The sequence below is a fragment of the Poecile atricapillus genome, chromosome 22 (genome assembly GCF_030490865.1).
Source record: "Poecile atricapillus isolate bPoeAtr1 chromosome 22, bPoeAtr1.hap1, whole genome shotgun sequence".
Taxonomy (NCBI): domain Eukaryota; kingdom Metazoa; phylum Chordata; class Aves; order Passeriformes; family Paridae; genus Poecile; species Poecile atricapillus.
The window spans coordinates 2,100,520-2,117,900 of NC_081270.1; the positions used below are offsets into that span (position 1 = coordinate 2,100,520).

General features: G+C 47.6%; 3 protein-coding genes across 8 annotated transcripts; 2 read left to right on the forward strand and 1 right to left on the reverse strand.

Moving 5' to 3' along the window:
- The first annotated feature begins 408 nt into the window (after positions 1 to 408).
- LOC131587400 (P2Y purinoceptor 2-like) lies at positions 409 to 5,159 on the forward strand. Of its 4 annotated transcripts, none has more exons than XM_058855255.1 (3): positions 409 to 552; positions 2,243 to 3,490; positions 4,696 to 4,954. In XM_058855255.1, exons 2-3 carry the CDS (start codon positions 2,433 to 2,435, stop codon positions 4,820 to 4,822), a joined length of 1,185 nt encoding a protein of 394 aa, XP_058711238.1. In that variant the 5' UTR covers positions 409 to 552; positions 2,243 to 2,432; the 3' UTR covers positions 4,823 to 4,954. The 4 variants fall into 4 exon arrangements, with proteins under 4 accessions (XP_058711238.1, XP_058711240.1, XP_058711237.1 ...); XM_058855257.1 differs by lacking the exon at positions 409 to 552 and adding an exon at positions 5,035 to 5,159 and having other exon boundaries at positions 1,630 to 3,490; positions 4,696 to 4,763; XM_058855254.1 differs by lacking the exon at positions 409 to 552 and adding an exon at positions 1,630 to 2,040.
- On the reverse strand, positions 5,106 to 14,142 carry INTS11 (integrator complex subunit 11). 3 transcript variants are annotated; one of them, XM_058855249.1, is made up of 18 exons: positions 14,054 to 14,141; positions 13,677 to 13,861; positions 12,960 to 13,057; positions 12,119 to 12,192; positions 11,684 to 11,912; positions 11,492 to 11,590; positions 11,342 to 11,376; positions 10,580 to 10,718; positions 10,255 to 10,319; positions 9,810 to 9,999; positions 9,183 to 9,266; positions 8,894 to 8,983; positions 8,254 to 8,416; positions 7,947 to 8,054; positions 7,441 to 7,502; positions 6,524 to 6,666; positions 5,952 to 6,081; positions 5,106 to 5,279 (listed from the first exon to the last, which is right to left on the reverse strand). In XM_058855249.1, exons 2-18 carry the CDS (start codon positions 13,702 to 13,704, stop codon positions 5,214 to 5,216), a joined length of 1,803 nt encoding a protein of 600 aa, XP_058711232.1. In that variant the 5' UTR covers positions 13,705 to 13,861; positions 14,054 to 14,141; the 3' UTR covers positions 5,106 to 5,213. The 3 variants fall into 3 exon arrangements, 2 of the variants coding, with proteins under 2 accessions (XP_058711232.1, XP_058711233.1); XR_009279354.1 differs by lacking the exon at positions 5,106 to 5,279 and having other exon boundaries at positions 8,250 to 8,416; positions 14,054 to 14,142; XM_058855250.1 differs by lacking the exons at positions 13,677 to 13,861; positions 14,054 to 14,141 and having other exon boundaries at positions 12,119 to 12,311.
- Positions 14,143 to 14,249: 107 nt separating this feature from the next.
- CPTP (ceramide-1-phosphate transfer protein) lies at positions 14,250 to 17,359 on the forward strand. The gene is made up of 2 exons (XM_058855260.1): positions 14,250 to 14,415; positions 15,425 to 17,359. The coding sequence occupies exons 1-2, from the start codon at positions 14,291 to 14,293 to the stop codon at positions 15,921 to 15,923; spliced, it is 624 nt and encodes a 207-aa protein (XP_058711243.1). The 5' UTR covers positions 14,250 to 14,290; the 3' UTR covers positions 15,924 to 17,359.
- The last annotated feature ends 22 nt before the right edge of the window (positions 17,360 to 17,381 follow it).

Consider the following 17,381-nt stretch of genomic DNA (forward strand, 5'->3'; position numbering starts at 1 on the left):
GTGAGGCTGACTGCAGCAGCAATTCCCCCTCACACCTCCCTGGCTCAGGGGAGGAGAGGGGACAGCAGATTCCCAGCTCCCCTGGAGCTCTTTGATCCCGCAGGGAATAATTCCCAGCACAGATTTGGAGCAGTCCTAGTCTCTTGGTGCTGTTTGGGGCCTGTTTGTGCTCCCTGCTCCAGCCTTGCTGGATCAGTACGGGAAACTGGGATTTTCCAGCTGTTCCAAACCTTAATTTGTGTGTCCAGCCTGGAATTTTCCTGGCAAATGGGAATGGCAGCATTCCCTGGCTGTCCTGCCTTTGAGGGGAGCTCCAGGCCCAGCGGGGAGTGGGTCAGGGATGGTTCCAGAGGGGCACCAGGGGGGGATTTTTGTGCCTCCCTCGTGCCGGGGATTTTTGGGGGAGCAACAAAGCTCCCCTGGGGCTTCCTCCCCAATTTTGGGGACGTCTCAGTGCCAGCTCTTGGTGGCTTCCTGTGGTTTCTCAGCAGTGACAGATCCCCAGAGCAGCTGAGCAGGGACCTCAACGTCCCCCTTCAGACCTGAGCTCTGGTAAGTCATATTTCTATCTCAGTTTATTATTTTAGTCTTTACAGGGCACAGAAGTACTAAATTGTAATCCTGTTTGGGTTTTCAACAAGCTGCAGGCTCAGGTCTTTCCCCTTTATAACGACCACAGTGCAGAAATAGCTGCAGTTGAGTTTTTTGCACTTGTTTTTCAGCTTCTGGTCCAATAAAAACCTAAATTTAGCAACTGAGCAGCCCAGGCTAGAGTTAAGGAGTAAATTACCTGGAAAACTCTGGGAAAAAACTGTTGAGGGGGTTTATTTTTTGTTTTTACGTCCCAAAGCAGCTGTTAAAAATAATGGAAGGGCAACGAATGAAAGGAGATGCTCTCTGTACCCTCAGCAGAGAATTCCTGCACAAACTCCACATACAAACAATTCTGATGTCCATTAATACTGATACAATACTTATTATCAGGGGGCTTCTCCATTATTTTCCTGTTTATATTGTGGCATTATTGCTCCTTTTCAATTTGAGCACCCCCTCCATGGGGAGATTGTGACAGTGATGCTTCAAAATCAGAAAAAAAAATCAGGAAAAAAACCCCACAAGTGACCAAAGTTCAGAGACACAACCACAGATTTACATGAAAAAATATAATTATTTAATGAACTCCAAATCCAGTGGGAATTTTGATGTTTCATGTATGCTTGTAAATGAAATAATGTCTAAAAAAAGGAGGTCGGGGGGCTTAAAATGAAACCACTTTTTTTTTCTTTTTTTCTCATGTTCTTTCATCATTTTTTTGTCTCTTACCTCATGTTTTTTGTCTCTTATGTTTTTATCATTTTTTGTCTCTTTTCTCATGTTTTTTCTCTTTTTGCATGTTTTCTCATTTTTTTTGTTTTTTCTCATGTTTGTATAGTTTTTTCTCTTTCCTCATGTTTTCATGGTTTTCTCTCCTCATGCTTTTATCTCTCTTTTCTCATGTTTTTCTTGTTTTTTGTCATTTCTCATGCTTTTAGCATGTTTTTTCTCTTTTTGCATGTTCTTTTCTCATTTTTTGTCCTTTTTTCATGTTTTTATAATGTTTTTTGTGTTTTTTCACATGTCTTTTCTCATGTTTTTGTCTCTTTCCTCATGTTTTTATCCATTTTTTTGCCTCTTATGTTCTTTTCTCACATTTCATGTATCTGGGGCAGTTCTGACTTCTTGAGATAAACAGCTCTTGGGAGGAAGTGTGAACTGAGCATTTCCTTTGGAAAGCACCACCAGCCTTTGTTGTTTAGGTGCTTTCAGTGCCTCCCTTTGGGGACATTGTGCACATCGTGGGTGACTTTAATTCCTCCCTGCCTGCAAGGTTGAGGTGCCACAATTGATTTATTTACCCAATTTCTCTTCTGTTTGATGGGAGCTGCACTGTTGGGGTGCAGTTCATTGCTCAAGTGACCTGGATGAGAGTTCTGCTCATGCAGTGCCTCCTTCCCCCATCTCACATACAAAATTCAGTCCTTTAGGCTGCTTTTGGAGCAGGTGAGTGGTGGTTTCCCCCCACAGAGAAGGTTTAGGGTGTTGAAAATTCACCCAATGTGGACATTTCCCCTCATCCCCTTCCATCAGCTCCTCTGGAGCTGCAGCCTTGTCACCTTGGGATGATTTTAATGCCACTAAAGGCTCTGTCCACTGGGAAAACTCAAATATTTGTGGTTGAAATGGTTTCTTTTTTCCTTTTTAGGGACACTGCTTCCCATCTAAATCCCCCCAAGCTCTGACCTACAGACCTGACCATCACTGTGGGGTGAAACTTCAGCTCCCACCCACAAGGGATGAAATAAAACTCCAGGAGTGAGGGATGAGTTAAGTCTTCACAGCATGTGAAGGGAATAATTCCTGGAGGGAATCATTCCTGCTCTCCAGCAGGAACCATGGCAGGGATTTCCTGGGCTGAGGGAGTTTCCAATGGGACACATTTCCCAATTTCCAATGGCACAAAAGCCAGCTCTGGAGGCGCTTTGGGGGCAGATTTGCAGCACTCCCTGTTTGCTGTCAGCTACAGCACGGTGCTGGTGCTGGGGCTGGCGGGCAATGCCCTGTCCCTGTCCCTGCTGTCCTGCAGAGTGAAGCCCCTGTCCCACTCCTACATCCTCCTGTTGCATCTGGCCCTGCTGGACACTCTGTTCCTCGCTGTGCTGCCTCTCCAGATCCACGCCCAGCTGCTCGGGGACACCTGGACCTTTGGGGACACGGCCTGCAGGGTCACCCAGGCTCTGTGCTGCCTCCACGTGTCCCTCAGCGTTGCCTTTTTCGGCTGCCTCGGCCTGGATCTGTGGCTGGCAGTGCTGCACCCCTTCACCTCCATCCAGCTCAGGGCCACCCACTACATGCTGGTGGCCGCAGCCCTGTGGGTGGTGGCCCTGGCTGCCACTGTCCCACTCGTGCTGCACAGCAGAGGGGTGAGGAGCTGCTTTGGGAACTTCCCTGGGAGCTGGGCTCACCCCACAGCCCCTCACACCATCCTGGCTTTCATTTTTGGGGTGGCTGTCCCATTTTCCATCATCCTGCTGGGCCTGCCGCTGGTGGCCAGGAGCGTGTGGCAGAGCCGGCGCAGAGCTGCCAGGAGGAAGGCCCTGGGCACCATCTCCATCATGCTGGGCATTTGTGCCATCTGCTTCCTGCCCCAGCACCTCACCCAGCTGCTGCAGTTCCTGCGGGGGATCCAGGAGGAGCCGCTCCCCAGCCTGATCCCCGAGATCCAGAGGGTGACCGAGGCCTTGGCGAGCTGCAGCTGCTGCCTGAACCCCCTCCTGTACCACTTCCACTCCTCCAGCAGAGCCTGGCACTGCCCCTTCAGGTTCAGCCTCAGGTCCAAGAGGGTGTTCACCATCTGTGATCACAATTTTGGGGACCCTTCCTGGGGCTACAAGTCGGGGCAGAGGCATGGAAGGAAAATCCACGGGGGATGGAACCAACTGATCCACTCCACGTACACACAGAGCTGATGTTTCTGATTATTTCCTTCAAAACAAGCCTGGAAAACCCATTTTTTCCCATGTGGTGGCTGTTAAAGCAGATGGAGATTTTGATCAGAAAATGGACAATCCTTGGGGGAGCCAGAACCTTGGATAGGCCTCCAGAGCACTCCTGGGTTTGTGTTCAGGGATGTTTTGGGCTCAATCTGTTGAATTTTGGGGTTGGTAGAACCTGGGGCTGTTTCCTGGGAAGCAGCACATCCCAGGAAGTGGGGGATTTGAAGGAAATCCAGGAAATTGCTGGATCCAGGCAGCCCTGCTGGGCTTTTCCCTGTTTTCCTGCTCCCTCGCAGGCTGCTGCCCACATTCCACAGCCAAATAGGGGCTTCTCATCATGCCTTGGCTTCCCAGGGAATATTCCAGGATTTCCAGGCTGTGGATTCAAGCTGGACACTGATGAATGGAGGTTTAGAAGGGAGCAGATATTTGATAAATCCCAGGATTTAGCAGTCAGTGGTAAACAAGCTCCTCTCCCTGCACACTCAGCCCAGCTCTTTGCACTGTGTGGTCTTAAGTGTCCAAAGTTCTTTTTTCCACTGACATTTGGTGATATAAACACAATTCTCTGACCTTTCCTCCCCCCTTTTCTTGTATTAACAGCCCCCACGTGGTTTCTGAGAACTGCTGAGTTTCCATCCCCTATGAAACGTGAGACTGGAGAGATTTTTTCATTTGTGGGCATTTCTGAGGCACCAGAAAACCACAGGCCTGGCTTAAAACCTGCTTAGAACCAAGTTTATTCCAGAGGATGTGGGGTTTGGGTATAACAGAGGCACAGGCTCAGTTCTGCTCCTTCAAACATCACTCTGAGAGCAGCAGATCAACAAAAATCAGGATCTGAATTTCCAAGTTCAGCCTAAAATTCACCCTGTGCCCAGGTGCTTGTCCTTGATTGGACACCTCTTACTAATTACTGTTAAAAGCCCAGGCTGGCCTCTGGCCTCTCCCATCCTCTATTTTGCTCTTAGCTCAAAGCAATTTTAAAATCTTGGTGAGAAAATCAGCTCCAACTTTCCTAAATTCTGGAAAATGACAATCCCTGTGTTCCCTGGGGGAGGGTTTGGGGGAAATCCTGGCACTGTGAGAGCCCCAGAGGGAGTATCAGCCCAAAATAATCCTTTACCTTTAGCAGAAATTGCTATTTTTATCCCATTTCTAGGCTGTGGGAAATCCTCCCAGCACTGGAGAGGGATTGGTTTTATCAGCCAAGCACAATTATGGATAAAGGTAAAAAAATGGATTGGAGGCTCTTTGTAGTTGACCCAGAGGGAAAGATGGGGAATTAAAGAATTATTTTTGCTGCTTGGTTATCAGCACATTTAGGGATTTTTACTTTCTATAGGCTCTGTGATGCTTTTATGTTTTGAATTTTAATTGTTTGAGGCAGTACTGAGGGGTTTTTAAGGGAAATCAGCTGTGGGAGGGGAGAACACTGAGTAACTTTTACTTTAATGTGTAAACAAGTCAAAAATTGCTCCTCGGGTCTGTCTCAAAACAGGTTCTTGATTGCCTGGATATTTTTTTATCAAGCAGGAAAAATCCCAGTGCTGGTGCCTGTCACTGCAGGAATTGGACAAACACTGGAATTCTTTTATTAAAACCAAGCACAAAAAAGCATTGACAGTGTAAACAAAATAAAATCTGACTCTGTGACCCACCCTGGGCTGGGCTCTGCTCTCAGGGGGTGCTCTGGGGCAGCCCTTTCTTCAGGAGGGATGTGAGATAACTGCCAAGCTCTTCATCCTAAAAGGGATAAAAAGAAATAGGATGAGAGCAAAATCTTCCTGTGATTGTCCTATTTGGGGCAGTAAATTCAATTTTGGTACCTAGAAATGGACTGAGAGAATTCCTGGACCTTGCAAGATCTAATGTGAACTGTGCTTAAATATTGAAACGATCGACAAATAACAAACTATTGGTGTGAAACTCCTACTTCTCAAAGGACCTGAGGGGCTTCCTTTGAGGAAAAGCCCCATTTTTGCTTGAAGTCAAGGGCTAAACTGATTTTATTGCTTTGCCTTCCAAAGGCATTTCCTTGCTGTCAAGAAAAAGTTTAATAATCCAGCCACAGAATGTGAAGATGATGGGATGACTGTCAAATAAAAGACTGTTAAGATCAGAAAGAGTTGTCTACTTGCTTTAAATTTTCCAAGTAAGAAATACAACCTGAAATACTCAGCAGAGCTCAAAACACAGAGAGAATTGAACTGAAAGTGGAATTACCCCAGAAGTTCTCTGCTGCAGTGGGCCCAGAGAGCTCCTGTTAAACCATTTCTGCTCAACCCCAGATGGTCACAAAACAGCAGGGATTCCCCTCGTTTTCCAAACTCCTTCAAAGCCAGAGGAGGAGGGATTCCCCAGTGCAGGAATGGTTTGGGATGGAAGGAATTCAGGTCAGAAATGAGAAATTCCCACCTGGTAAGTCCAGGACACGAGCAGGACTTTGGTTCCTTGATCCTCCGAGTGCGCCGTAGCCTGGATCAGGATGGACTCCACAGTGATGGAGCCATCAGGGAGATGCTGCACTGAGTAATCCTTCAGGATCCTGCAGAGAGAGGAGACAGGGCATTTCTTTGGAATGCTGGGTCACTCCTGGGTCTTCATCCCAAATCCCAGCCTGTTCCTCTCCTGGCTGTGTCTGAGGCCAAGGAAGGGAAAAGGGGCTGATGCACTTATGAAACACTGATGCATTCTGGTGTTTCCATTAATCATGGAGGATTTCCTGCAGAAATGACTCCTGCAGAATTTATCCCAGGCTCTACAGCTCCAACCTGAGCCCTGCTCTGAGCAAAGAACTCAGAATGCAGCAGGTGCACAGAGGGAAAAACAACTTTTAAGGTTCTGCTGTTGCCAGCTCAAAGGATGGGCTGCCTGTGCTACAGCTGAGCTGCCTGGATTGGGAACAATCAACTCCATCCTGGGGGATAAAAAATCAACTCCATCAATCCTGAGGGATTAAAAACCCTTGCCAGGGAAGCAGAGCTCACCCCTTGAGGTGGTTGTACACCCTGAGCACAGTCTCGTGCTCCTTGCGCGGGTCCTGGATGTGGACACGGCAGGTGAAGCGCAGCTGATGCTCCGCCAGCCCCAGCTCCTTCAGGGCCTGCTCAGGGGAAACCAGCCGGAAACTCTATGGGGAAAAAGGGATAAATCCATGGAGAATCAGTCCTCTGAGCTTTGTGGAATTGTGTTGCTGCCCTGTGGTCAGGGGAAGCAGGGAAGACCATTCCCTTTCCATGCGGAAACATTGCTGCATGTTTGTCACTGCTGAGGGCAGGCAGCAAAGGGAGAGCAAGGCTGGGACAAAACATCCAGCTAAATAATAGTAAATAAATATTTAACATGATAAATATCTTCTCTGGAAGACGGTTTAACCTCTAGCAGGGGAGTGATGTTTGACAATAAAGATGAGGTTGAAGATGAGGCATCTTCTTTGTGAGGAAGCACAACTGCTCATCATGATTTGGGTTCCTTGTGCACCTAAAAACTTGACACCACCTTCAGAGGATACCAAAAAACACCCTCAGAGGAAACAAAACAGCCTCAGAGGGCACAAAACACAGAGGACATGAAAAACACACTCAGAGGGCTCGAAACACCCTCTGAGGGCTCGAAACACCCTCTGAGGGCTCAAAACACCCTCTGAGGGCTCAAAACACCCTCAGAGGGCTCAAAACACCCTCAGAGGGCTCAAAACACCCTCAGAGGGCTCAAAACACCCTCTGAGGGCTCAAAACACCCTCTGAGGGCACAAAACACCCTCTAAGGGCACAAAACACCCCCTGAGGGCACAAAACACTCTGAAAGGGCACAAAAAACCACCCTGAGAGGACAGAAAACACCCTGAGAAGTCACAAAACACCCCAAGAGGACACAAGTCAAGCACAAGGACTCTTTCACTCACGTTGTCCTTCATGAGTAACGTGCCATGCATCAGCTTTGGCTTCTTGGCATCTGGTAAAGGACCTAAAGCAAAGCCAGGGGGAGAAAAACACATGAGGTGCTGGTTTTTCACCCAAAACTACTCTAGGACTGAGGCTGGGGCTCTGAGGCCCTGCTGAGGTTCAGACATTGGAATTTTACACCTTTCTTCTCTTATCTGTTCAATGCATCAATGGTGTTTAACCATTATCAGAAATACTGACACCTAAGCAATAATATTTAGAGCAACTCCCTCTTTTCCCAGAGCACTTCCTGATGGAAGAATTAGATTATTTTTCTAAAGTTCAGTTTATAAAAGTAATTCCAGCTTTCCCAAACCAAGGTGCTACAAGCACTCAAGGGTAACAAACCAGGCAGGGTGTGTACATTGATTTTAGATGTTATTAAATATAAATGTACAGCTTTCTACCAACAGCAGCACTACAAAAAGCAGCAGCAGGGAGGAAAATTGGGGGTGGGAAGTATCACCTATGGCTGTTTCCCTTTTGAGGAGGCCCAGGGAGATGTCCACAGGGATGCAGGGGTTGGTGAGGATGGTGGTGGTCTCTCCATTGGCTGGCATGAAGCAGCTGACATCTGCAAAGGAAGCAGCAGCAACAAAACTTCAGTTCCAAGGGGGTCACTGCAATTAACTGGGCTTAATTAATGCTGATTAAGATGTTACAGGCATCTGTTCTTTGAGGGGAGGTATAAATACCACACCTAACCATGCTGAGGGAAGAAAAATGTGATTTTCAAGCTGGATGCCATTCCCTCCCCTCCCATGGATACCTACGGAATTCCTGCTCGATTTTCTGCTTCAGGAACTCCATTTTCTTGGCTTCCCCGTGCACCAGGAGCACATTCCTGGGCTCAGCCTGGCGGATCAGCTGCATGATGCCCTTGGCATCGGCATGGGCACTGAAGGACATGTACTCCACCTGCATCTTCACTTCCAGCTGGGAGGAGCAGAGCACAGGATTTACAAGTTGGAAATTCCTTCGGAACACACCCAGAACCCTCTCAATTTACTTAAGAGGATGAAGAAGAAAACCTAAATTCTCTTAACAAAAAGCTGTCATAACTTAAAGGCTCAAACTGCCCCATTTCAGACAATATTTGTCACATGAACAAAGCAAATACTGAAGGTCAGCTGGTGTTTTATTACCCAAATCTGCTTAAAAATTTATCATTTATCAATTTTACCTATTTTCCTCATTAGGACTCGTTATTAAACAGCATAAAGTGCCCCTGAAAGTTTTATGGTAGAAGCAAAGGGCTCCTTTGTTTTTTGGTAGAAATTAATGCAAAAAGGGGAAAAAACCCAAATGCAACTTTGCTAAAGTGAAAGGGAAAAAAACCAAAACAAGTGCAACTCCAAATCCAAAGATTATTTTGAGGTATTTTCAGTGCTGGAAATTGAAAACCCAACTTACCATTTGTCTTCCTTCCATCTCCAGCTTCCTTTGCCCACTGAGGATCTTGTGGCCCACAGTTCCCTGGACGCAGTAGCCAGGCATGATCACCTGGGAAAAAAGAACAGGAAAATCAACAATTCCATGGATTTGGTCATCATAATAGTCACAAATTTAGAGCTTGAATGTCCTGGTTCAGAGAGGACTTGTGTCCTTTAATTCCAGCTCCTCAGGAAAAGCTTTGCTACAATCTCAGTACTTTTAACTCACATCAACATAAAACACCACCCCAAAAAAACCAATTTCTTACCATATTCTTCTCATTCCCTGCCCATTTCCTGAAGATTTGGAGGGACTGTCCTGCATGGAGCATTCCAGGGGTTGCAAACACCACCTGTAAGTCAAAGATGTGCCATAAATCACTATAGAAAACCATTTTTTCCATGATTTATAGCAATATCCTGGATCTGTGCAGAGTATCCACCAATACCCATCACCAACACTGCACAAATACGGATTTTTGCTGTTTGATTTTCTTCCCACTCTGTCTAAAATCCCCAGCGTCTGACCCACAGTTTTAGAAAATAAAAACAATATTCCCTGTTTTAGGAAATATTTGTGAGCATCCCCAGTGTCTGATGAAAGACTCAGAGTGTTTTTTTAATGATACCAAATAAACCAGAATTAAAGCAGCAATAAAAGATTGTGTGGAAAAGAAAATCCTGGTTTGAATTTTCATTTTCTCTGGGTGTTTCACCTTTAATGAAATAAAACCAGAAAGAGATGTAATATTTACAGAGATGGCCTGGCCACAGAGGTTTTTATGTGGGATTCATGGGGTGGAGGATGCTTAGGATGCTTTTCCCACCAGGATTTGGGATCACACTGGAAATAAAAGAGCTGCCAGACCCACAGTCCCTCACCAGCACCCACCTACCATAGGCCCTGGGTTGTCTGCAAAGGCTCTGTCAAAGGCTTTGATGTGTTTGAACTCAAACATGTTCCTCTGCACAAAAGTTTTCCGGATTTTCTGGTTAGTCCAGGTGATGAAGAGTTTGTAATAATGATTGGCCTTCTCTGTCAGGCCCGTGGAAAAGTAAATTGGAGCTTTCAAGTTCATCCTTTCCCTGCAAAAGAAGTGACCTGTGAGGGATAAAGTAAATCCTGGCTATCCAGAAAGCTGTGGAATGTCCCAAGGTTGGTTTTTTTTGGGTGTATTTCCCTATTTTCATGAGCCCTAAATCAGTATTTTAACAATGCTACACCCCCATGCAGGTTTTAGTGCTCTTCTCCTCACTACAGACAAATTCCTGCCACTTTCAACATTCATCAGACACAGAAGATCCCAAAAAGCAGGTGGGACATGCCCAGGCTGCACTCACCAGAAAGTTTCCAATAAAATACAAAGCTCCTGGGCACGTCCAAGGGCAAAAACTGGGATGAGAACCTGGAATAGAGGTGGAATTCAGAGTCTGAGAAAGCCAAATAGCATAAAATGCACTGTGGCTATTATTTCTGAACAAATCCCTCTCACTTCTTGATATTCTTCCAATTCCCAGGAATGTTTTGCAGTTTGGAATGAAAGGCACAGGCTCAGCTCTACCTGCACCGAGGGGAATTTCTCTCCTGGAGGATATGAAATCAGGATTTGTTGGTATTGTTGAGGATTTGTAGAGAGCAACAAATCTGTGGGAGAGGCCACTGTACCTTCCCTCCTCTTTCCACAGTCTCATGGACTTTCTTCAGGAAATCCCTTTCCCTGCAGCGTTTGGAATCCCTGATGGTGGTGGCATAGGTGGATTCACTGATCAGCAGATCAGGGCGGCATTTATCAATCCAGGCAGCTCTGAACAGAGGGAATTTCAACCAAAAATCTCGTTAGGAAATGGTTTCTGGCATTTTTAATCTGAAGGTCTCCAAGCTGGTTTGGGGAATGTCACTGTGTCCACAGGAAATGGGAATAAAGTGTGTCTTGGGAATTCTGTGACAGCTTTAATTATTCCAGCTCAAAACTGATATTACAGACCTTGAAAAGCAACATTTATCCAGTTTTAAATGCATTAAAATATTCATCTGAATAGCAGGGATGTCACATATCTCTCATATATGCCAATGAAAATACATATATGGCAGATTTATAATGTTATAACACATAAGCGTTGAAGTTTGTGATTAATAATCTCTTAGAAAGTAAAAACACCAGGAAAAAACATTTCAAACACTGAAATCCAACTACAGCCCCAAAATCAGATGAATGTGAATATTCAGATTACATGAAGGTCTATCTGGCAGGTTTAATGCAAATATCTTCATTCTCACAATTTAAAATTGCATCTCCATTTCCAGCAGAGATATCATTAAATATTCCAAAGAATTAAAGTTGATAAGCTCCTACTATTAACAGAAGCTGTGCAGAAATCCTCCAGTCAGAAATCCTCAAAACTCACAGAAATTCAGCTTTTTACTCACCCCAGGTGTCTGTCTGGTGTCATGTTATAATCACCCTGAGAGAAGAAGAGAAATCCAGTGATATTTTTGAGCCAATGAAGGGATCTATAAATATCTGGGAATATTTCTAGATAAAAAGAGAGAAGTAATTCTAAACCTGGGCATACTCACAGTATACACCACGGACTCACAGCCAACCTTGATCTGGAACATGGCAGCTCCCAGCACATGGCCTGCATAGTAGGCCTTGATCTCCAGCTCCTCATCCACCTACCCCAACAGCAAAACCCTCCATTAATGCCAATATTTTCAATTAAAATTGGGGTTTTTTTGCCTCCTGCAAGACCAGCAAAGCCCCTTCACCTGCACTGTCTGGTGGAGGTGCACAGCCACCACCTTCTTCATGCAGTCTTTGATCATCTGGGAGGTGAAGAAGTTGGTTTCCCCTTTCTTATCCACGGTGATTTTCCTGTAGTCCTCCAGCAGGATGGGGCAGATGGCCTTGGTGGGGTGGGTCATGTAAATGGGGCCATCGTATCCAACCATCTCACTGAAATAGGGCAGAGCCCCACAGTGGTCCAGGTGGAAATGGCTGCAAAAATAAAAACAAAAACAACTCTCAATGGTTGCACAGGATTCAGCTTGGGTGGTTCCCAGACCTTCTGAAGCTCTGCAGGACATGGAAAAAGCATGAATATGATAGAATATGAATATGAAAAATATGAGGGATGGGCTTGGAAAGTGTTTGGGATGGCAGGGGACAGCACAAAAAGAGCTGGGACAAGGAAGGTGCCTCACCTGATGATGACACAGTCCAGGAAATCAGTCAGCCTTCCATTCTGGGTGATGTAGGAGAAGTCAGGGAAGCGCCTCTGCAGCCATGGGAAAACAGGCAATCCATCAGGAATGCATCACTGATCCCACAAAAACATAGAGGGAAGGGCCTGGGACTCTGGGAATGTGCTGAGCCCTCTCCAGGCAACACCAGCAGCTTTTGTGTGCAGGGAGAGGCAGAAAGGAAGGGACAGAGAACTGAGCCTTTCATAAATATATTCTATCTTCCAAGTAAAACAGGTGCTGAACACATCCTGCTTCTGAGGCACAAAGCCCCAAAGCTTTCCTGTCACAGCACATTTGCTGCTTGAACAAAATCCTACAGAATATTTGTGCCATTATTCCTTTCCTGCCGTGTCAGGGAACCCAAAATCAGGAGTGTCCTTCTCTCTTCCTGGAGCACCAGGAACGTGGTGAGCATCCCACATGGAATGAAGTGCCCTAAAGCTAAGGGCAGGATTCCTGCCCACAGGAAATACAGAGGGTCCAAACCCATGCAGCTGCATTAATAAACATTTTTCCAAAGCCCATGAGCTAGGGAAAGAAGGGCTAGATGGTGGCATTTCATGGAATACTTGAAGGGACATTTTGAGCAGGAAGGGAGATTTTTAAGGGGAAAGAGCAACTCTGCCATAGTCCAGCTCCAGCAGTGGCTGACAGAGGAGCACAAAAATGCACCTGGGACAGGGGGGGATGACTGGAGCTGGCCCAGGGGACACTGTGGGACGGGGGGGATGGCTGGAGCTGCCCCAGGGGACACTGTGGGACGGGGGGGATGGCTGGAGCTGGCCCTGGGGACACCCACATCATCGTTGTAGCCCATGTGCATCCCACAGTCCAGCATCACGTTCTTGCCAGCAATGGACACCAGGATGCAGCTCCTGCCCACGTCCTGGCCAGCACCTGGACACCAGCAAAACACCAATAAAACACCAGCAAAACATCAGTAAAACACCAGCAAAATATCAACAAAACAGCACTAAAATACCAGCAAAACACCAGTAAAACACCTCTGGGAAAAGCTGCAACTCTTCCAAAAGAAAAATAGGTAAAAGTCTGCACAAACTTCCAGCAACTGCAGTTTCAAGGAAGAGAAAAAATCCTTTATCTGGCAAGGATTAGAACTCAACTTCCAGCTCTGCCCTCATTAAGCTTCATTAATTTAAACACACACCAAGCCTGAAAATTATCCATGAGGATAAAGCAGTTCTGCTCAGCACATCTTCTGCCTCTCACTTCAGAATCCATAAAAAAAAAGATTAAACATGGAAAAACGAGAAATTGGTAGGTGAATTAATGGTCTATCACAATACCACAGTGCCTTTACCAGAACGAATTCATTAATCCTGATTAATTAATCCAAATAGTTATAACTGCCACCGGAAAAACCAATGGAGGGCAGAGAGATGCTGACAGGAAAAATCAGGGCACTGCTCCAGCAGCCTGGCCATTATTACCCTGAATTCCAAATCCAACAGGTTTTCAGTGTTTGTATTTCAAGGCGATTTTAGGTTGGACTTACCCAAGGGAGTGACTTTGATCTCAGGCATTTTTACCCCACTCCAGGTCCCAAACCCACAGAGAAAATTACTCCACAAGCAGATCCGTGGGAGGCACAAAAAGAGAGAATTTCGCTGGTTTTACAGCCGCCATTTTAATTCTCATCCAGGATCTGGCCGAAGATTCGAGGAGAGGCCAAACTTTTTCCTGAGGAGAGACAGAAAACGCGGGTAAGGTGATAAACAACAACCTGTAGGAAACCGGCCCTATTTGCCTTCGATATCCCCGACTACTGCTGAGAGCCGGGAAAACACAGATAGAAACACATAAAAACAGACCAAAAAAGCACAAAAAACCACACAAAACCGCATAAAAACACACAAAAAACCGCAAACTCACCCAAGCTCGCCCGCAGCCCCTCACAGCGCCCGGCGCCTCCTCCGCGCCTGCGCCGCCCAGCCGCGCCCCGCCCCGCGCGCACCCCGCCCCTCGCGCCCCCCGCGTGGATTGGTCGAGCCTCGGTGACGCACTCAAAGCGGATTGGCCCGCGGGGCGCGGCGGGTGACGGACGCGGTGCTGATTGGCTGAGCTGGCGGTGCGGGATGCGGAAGGACGAGGGGGCGGTGCCGCGGAGCGATGGCGGCGGCGGCCGCAGGTGCGTTCAGCCTGAGGGAGGTTCTGGACGCCTTCCGGAGGTGCGTGACGGAGCAGCGGGAGGTGCTGCTGGAGCCCTACCTGAGCGGCTGGCGCGGGCTCATCCGGTGAGTCCCGGCAGCGAGCGAGCGGCTCCTTCGGAGGGGGGCTGTGGCAGAAGGATGGAGTGACAGGACAGGGGGCGATGGCTTCACACCGACAGAGGGGATTTTAGGAAGAAATCCCAGTCACTTTCTGAGGGAGATCTTGCACACGGAGCTTTGGCCCACATCAGATTATATTGTCACTGTTGTATTTGTAGAAGTTTAAGGCAGTTTCCCCAGTTTAAGCATTTAAACGAGCTGTGGCCCTTGCCAGCGCTGGAGCTGGCAGGAAAGGTGCAGAGAGATGCTTTACAGGAGCCTGGAGTGGCAGGACAAGGGGAAATGGATTCACATTGACAGAGGGCAGGGTTAGGTGGGATATTGGGAAGGAATTCGGAGCTGGGAGGGTGGGGAGGTGCTGGGATGGATTTCCCGAGAAGCTGTGGCTGCTCCGTCCCTGGAAGTGCCCAAGGCCAGCTTTGGCACCGGACGAGCTTTAAGGTCCCCTTCAACCCAGGACATTCTGTGCTTCTGGTGCTTAATTACTGTGAGCTTTGCGAGGCTTCACCCTTCGAGGCCAGAGCTGTAAATTCAAAGTGGCCGGTGAGCTGCAGCTTCTGCTCTTGGCTGGGATCTCAGCGGGTGCCAGAATGATCCCTTCTCCTGGCCCAGCAGGAGCCTTTCTTCCCTGTGGGAATGTCCTGCACAGCCCTGGGGCAGCTTTGCCAGCGCCAGGGTGATGCGCCAGTGCTCCTGCAAACAGCTCTGGCTCTCAGGGCATCGATCTGGGGTTCTCTTTTCACCCCTGAGGTGGTTTTGGGATTCTCTTTTCACCCCTGAGGTGGTTTTGGGGTTCTCTTTTTACCTCTCAGGGGTTTTTTTTGGTTGTTTTTTCACCCCTGAAGTGTTTTTGGGGTTGTCTTTTCACCCCTCAGGTGTTTTGCGTTTCTCTTTCCACCCCTCAAGTGGCTGACCCTCTATCCCTTCCTCCCCCAAACCTTTTGTCACACCCCCCCCAATCTCCCTTCCGCAGCTTCCTGCAGAGCCTGGGCGCCGTCTTCTCCTTCATCTCCAAGGACGCGGTGGCCAAGGTGGCGCTGCTGGAGGGGCACTGCCAGCGGCAGCGTTTCGTGTCGCTGCAGGCCATGGTGCAGCAGGAGCTGGCGGCGGGGCCGGCGGCGCTGCGGGCACGGCCCGACTCCGGCTGCCGCACGGTGCTGCGGCTGCACCGCGCCCTGCGCTGGCTGCAGCTCTTCCTGGAGGGGCTGCGCTCCGGAGACTCCCGCACCTCCGTGCTCTGCACCGACGCCTACAACGCCTCGCTGGCCGAGCACCACCCCTGGGTCATCCGCAAAGCCGCCACCGTGGCGTTCTGCGCGCTGCCCTCCCGCGATGCCTTCCTGGAGATCATGAACGTGGGCCCGCCCGAGGAGGCCGTGGCCATGCTGGGAGAGGCCATCCCCTACATCGGCGACGTTTACAGCATCACCCAGGAGCTCTTCGCGCAGCATAAGCTGCTCGACCTGCCCTGAGGGAGCTTCCGATGAGCCCACGGTGAAAATCACATTTTTGCAGAAGCACAACCCCTCCGGTTCTCTGTCCGTGATTATTTTCACCTTTTCTTTCCGGCCTGCAGCCGAGGAGTTGGCCAAACTGGTCAGGATGCTTCACTTTATAAATGTGGAACGGTTCTTTTTTTACATCTGTCAGTTTGTGCGTAGAGCCCTTCAGTTAGGGGAAAAAATCCACATCAGGTTGAGCTGCTAAGGGATTTATTTTTTTTTGGTTCCCAGAAAAGGTTTTTCTTTTCAAGCCAACCTTGAGCAGCTTCTGTGTGTTTTCAGCAATAGTGGCCTCGTGTGCCAGCACACATTTGAGCTGTGGTGTCTGAACCCCATGGGAGCTCACCTGGCCACCATGGTTTATACAAAAACCCACCTCGGGGCTTCACCTGGAGAATTCAATCCTGAGTAATGCACTGGGGAAAGGAAGGTCCTTTCCCTGTCACAGCCACCTCATGGTGGGGCCCAAGGAGCTGAAGGAAGTGGGGCTGGATGTTCCTGGTGCAGGGAGCCATCCAGCAGCACCTTTCCTCTGTCACATCCCTGCTCGTTGAATCCAAGCTTTTTGCACTTGGGATGTGCAGCAGATTTTAATTTGTGCTGCACAATCCCCTTTGTCCAGCCCAACCTGGAGCTGTTTGCCTCTGAGTTGTATTCTTGTGTGTTTTATTTCTTTTGTGAATGTGTCAAATGCCTACAAAAAGGATTTTCTGCCTCTCTGGGGGGAAATCCACACTTGTACTGTAAATCACTGCTTTGTGAGGCTTCTGCCTTCTACTGAAAACCACTGGAAGAGCCAAAGTACATCAGATGGGATTTACTGAGCTTTTGGGAAGCTGGAAAAGCTCTACAGGGTTAGTCCAGGATGGCAGGGACACGTGGGGGAATCCTACAGGCTCTGACAGGTTGATTGTCTCTTTTTGGCCTAATACAACACTGAAAAATTCAGGAAATCACTATTACCTCATGGAGACTGGACTAACTGGACATTAAATTATGTGAATAATGTGTTTTTGAGGAGTGTCCTTTGTGGGATCACACTCTGGGGGTGTGGTGGTGGAAGGGACACGATTTACAGTGTGACCTACTCAGATTTTCTTTTCCCAGAAAAATCTGTTTCATTTCCAGCTGCTATTTCATCTGTGCAATGAATTAAATGCCTTAAACTAAATCAAATAATGCATGTCTGTCAAGGGAAAAAATGGGTTTAGATCTCTTGAAATGATGGTATGACCACAAGAAAAAAATGTTTTCTCCCTTGTCACACTCGTTCTAAGTATTCCTCTTAGGAGATAAACATTAATATTGAAGATGAGCTTACCCAAAATTCAGGATTGTATTTAGAACTTATTTTTAAAAAATTTATAGTTAAAGCTGACACTTAAATAGTCCAGTAAAGGGAAAAGATCCTTTAAAAAAATGTCAGTA

Coding starts and splice junctions, on each gene's coding strand:
- INTS11 (XM_058855249.1), bottom strand. CDS start 13,704: ATGCCTGAGATCAAAGTCACTCCCTTGG. Junction 9,267..9,809: donor CAGACAACCCAGGGCCTATG/GTAGGTGGGTGC, acceptor TTTGACTTACAG/GTGGTGTTTGCAACCCCTGG. Junction 6,667..7,440: donor CGTTACTCATGAAGGACAAC/GTGAGTGAAAGA, acceptor TTTTCCCCATAG/AGTTTCCGGCTGGTTTCCCC.
- LOC131587400 (XM_058855255.1), top strand. CDS start 2,433: ATGGCAGGGATTTCCTGGGCTGAGGGAGTTTCCAATGGGACACATTTC. Junction 3,491..4,695: donor AACCAACTGATCCACTCCAC/GTACACACAGAG, acceptor TCCCATTTCTAG/GCTGTGGGAAATCCTCCCAG.
- CPTP (XM_058855260.1), top strand. CDS start 14,291: ATGGCGGCGGCGGCCGCAGGTGCGTTCAGCCTGAGGGAGGTTCTGGAC. Junction 14,416..15,424: donor GGCTGGCGCGGGCTCATCCG/GTGAGTCCCGGC, acceptor TCCCTTCCGCAG/CTTCCTGCAGAGCCTGGGCG.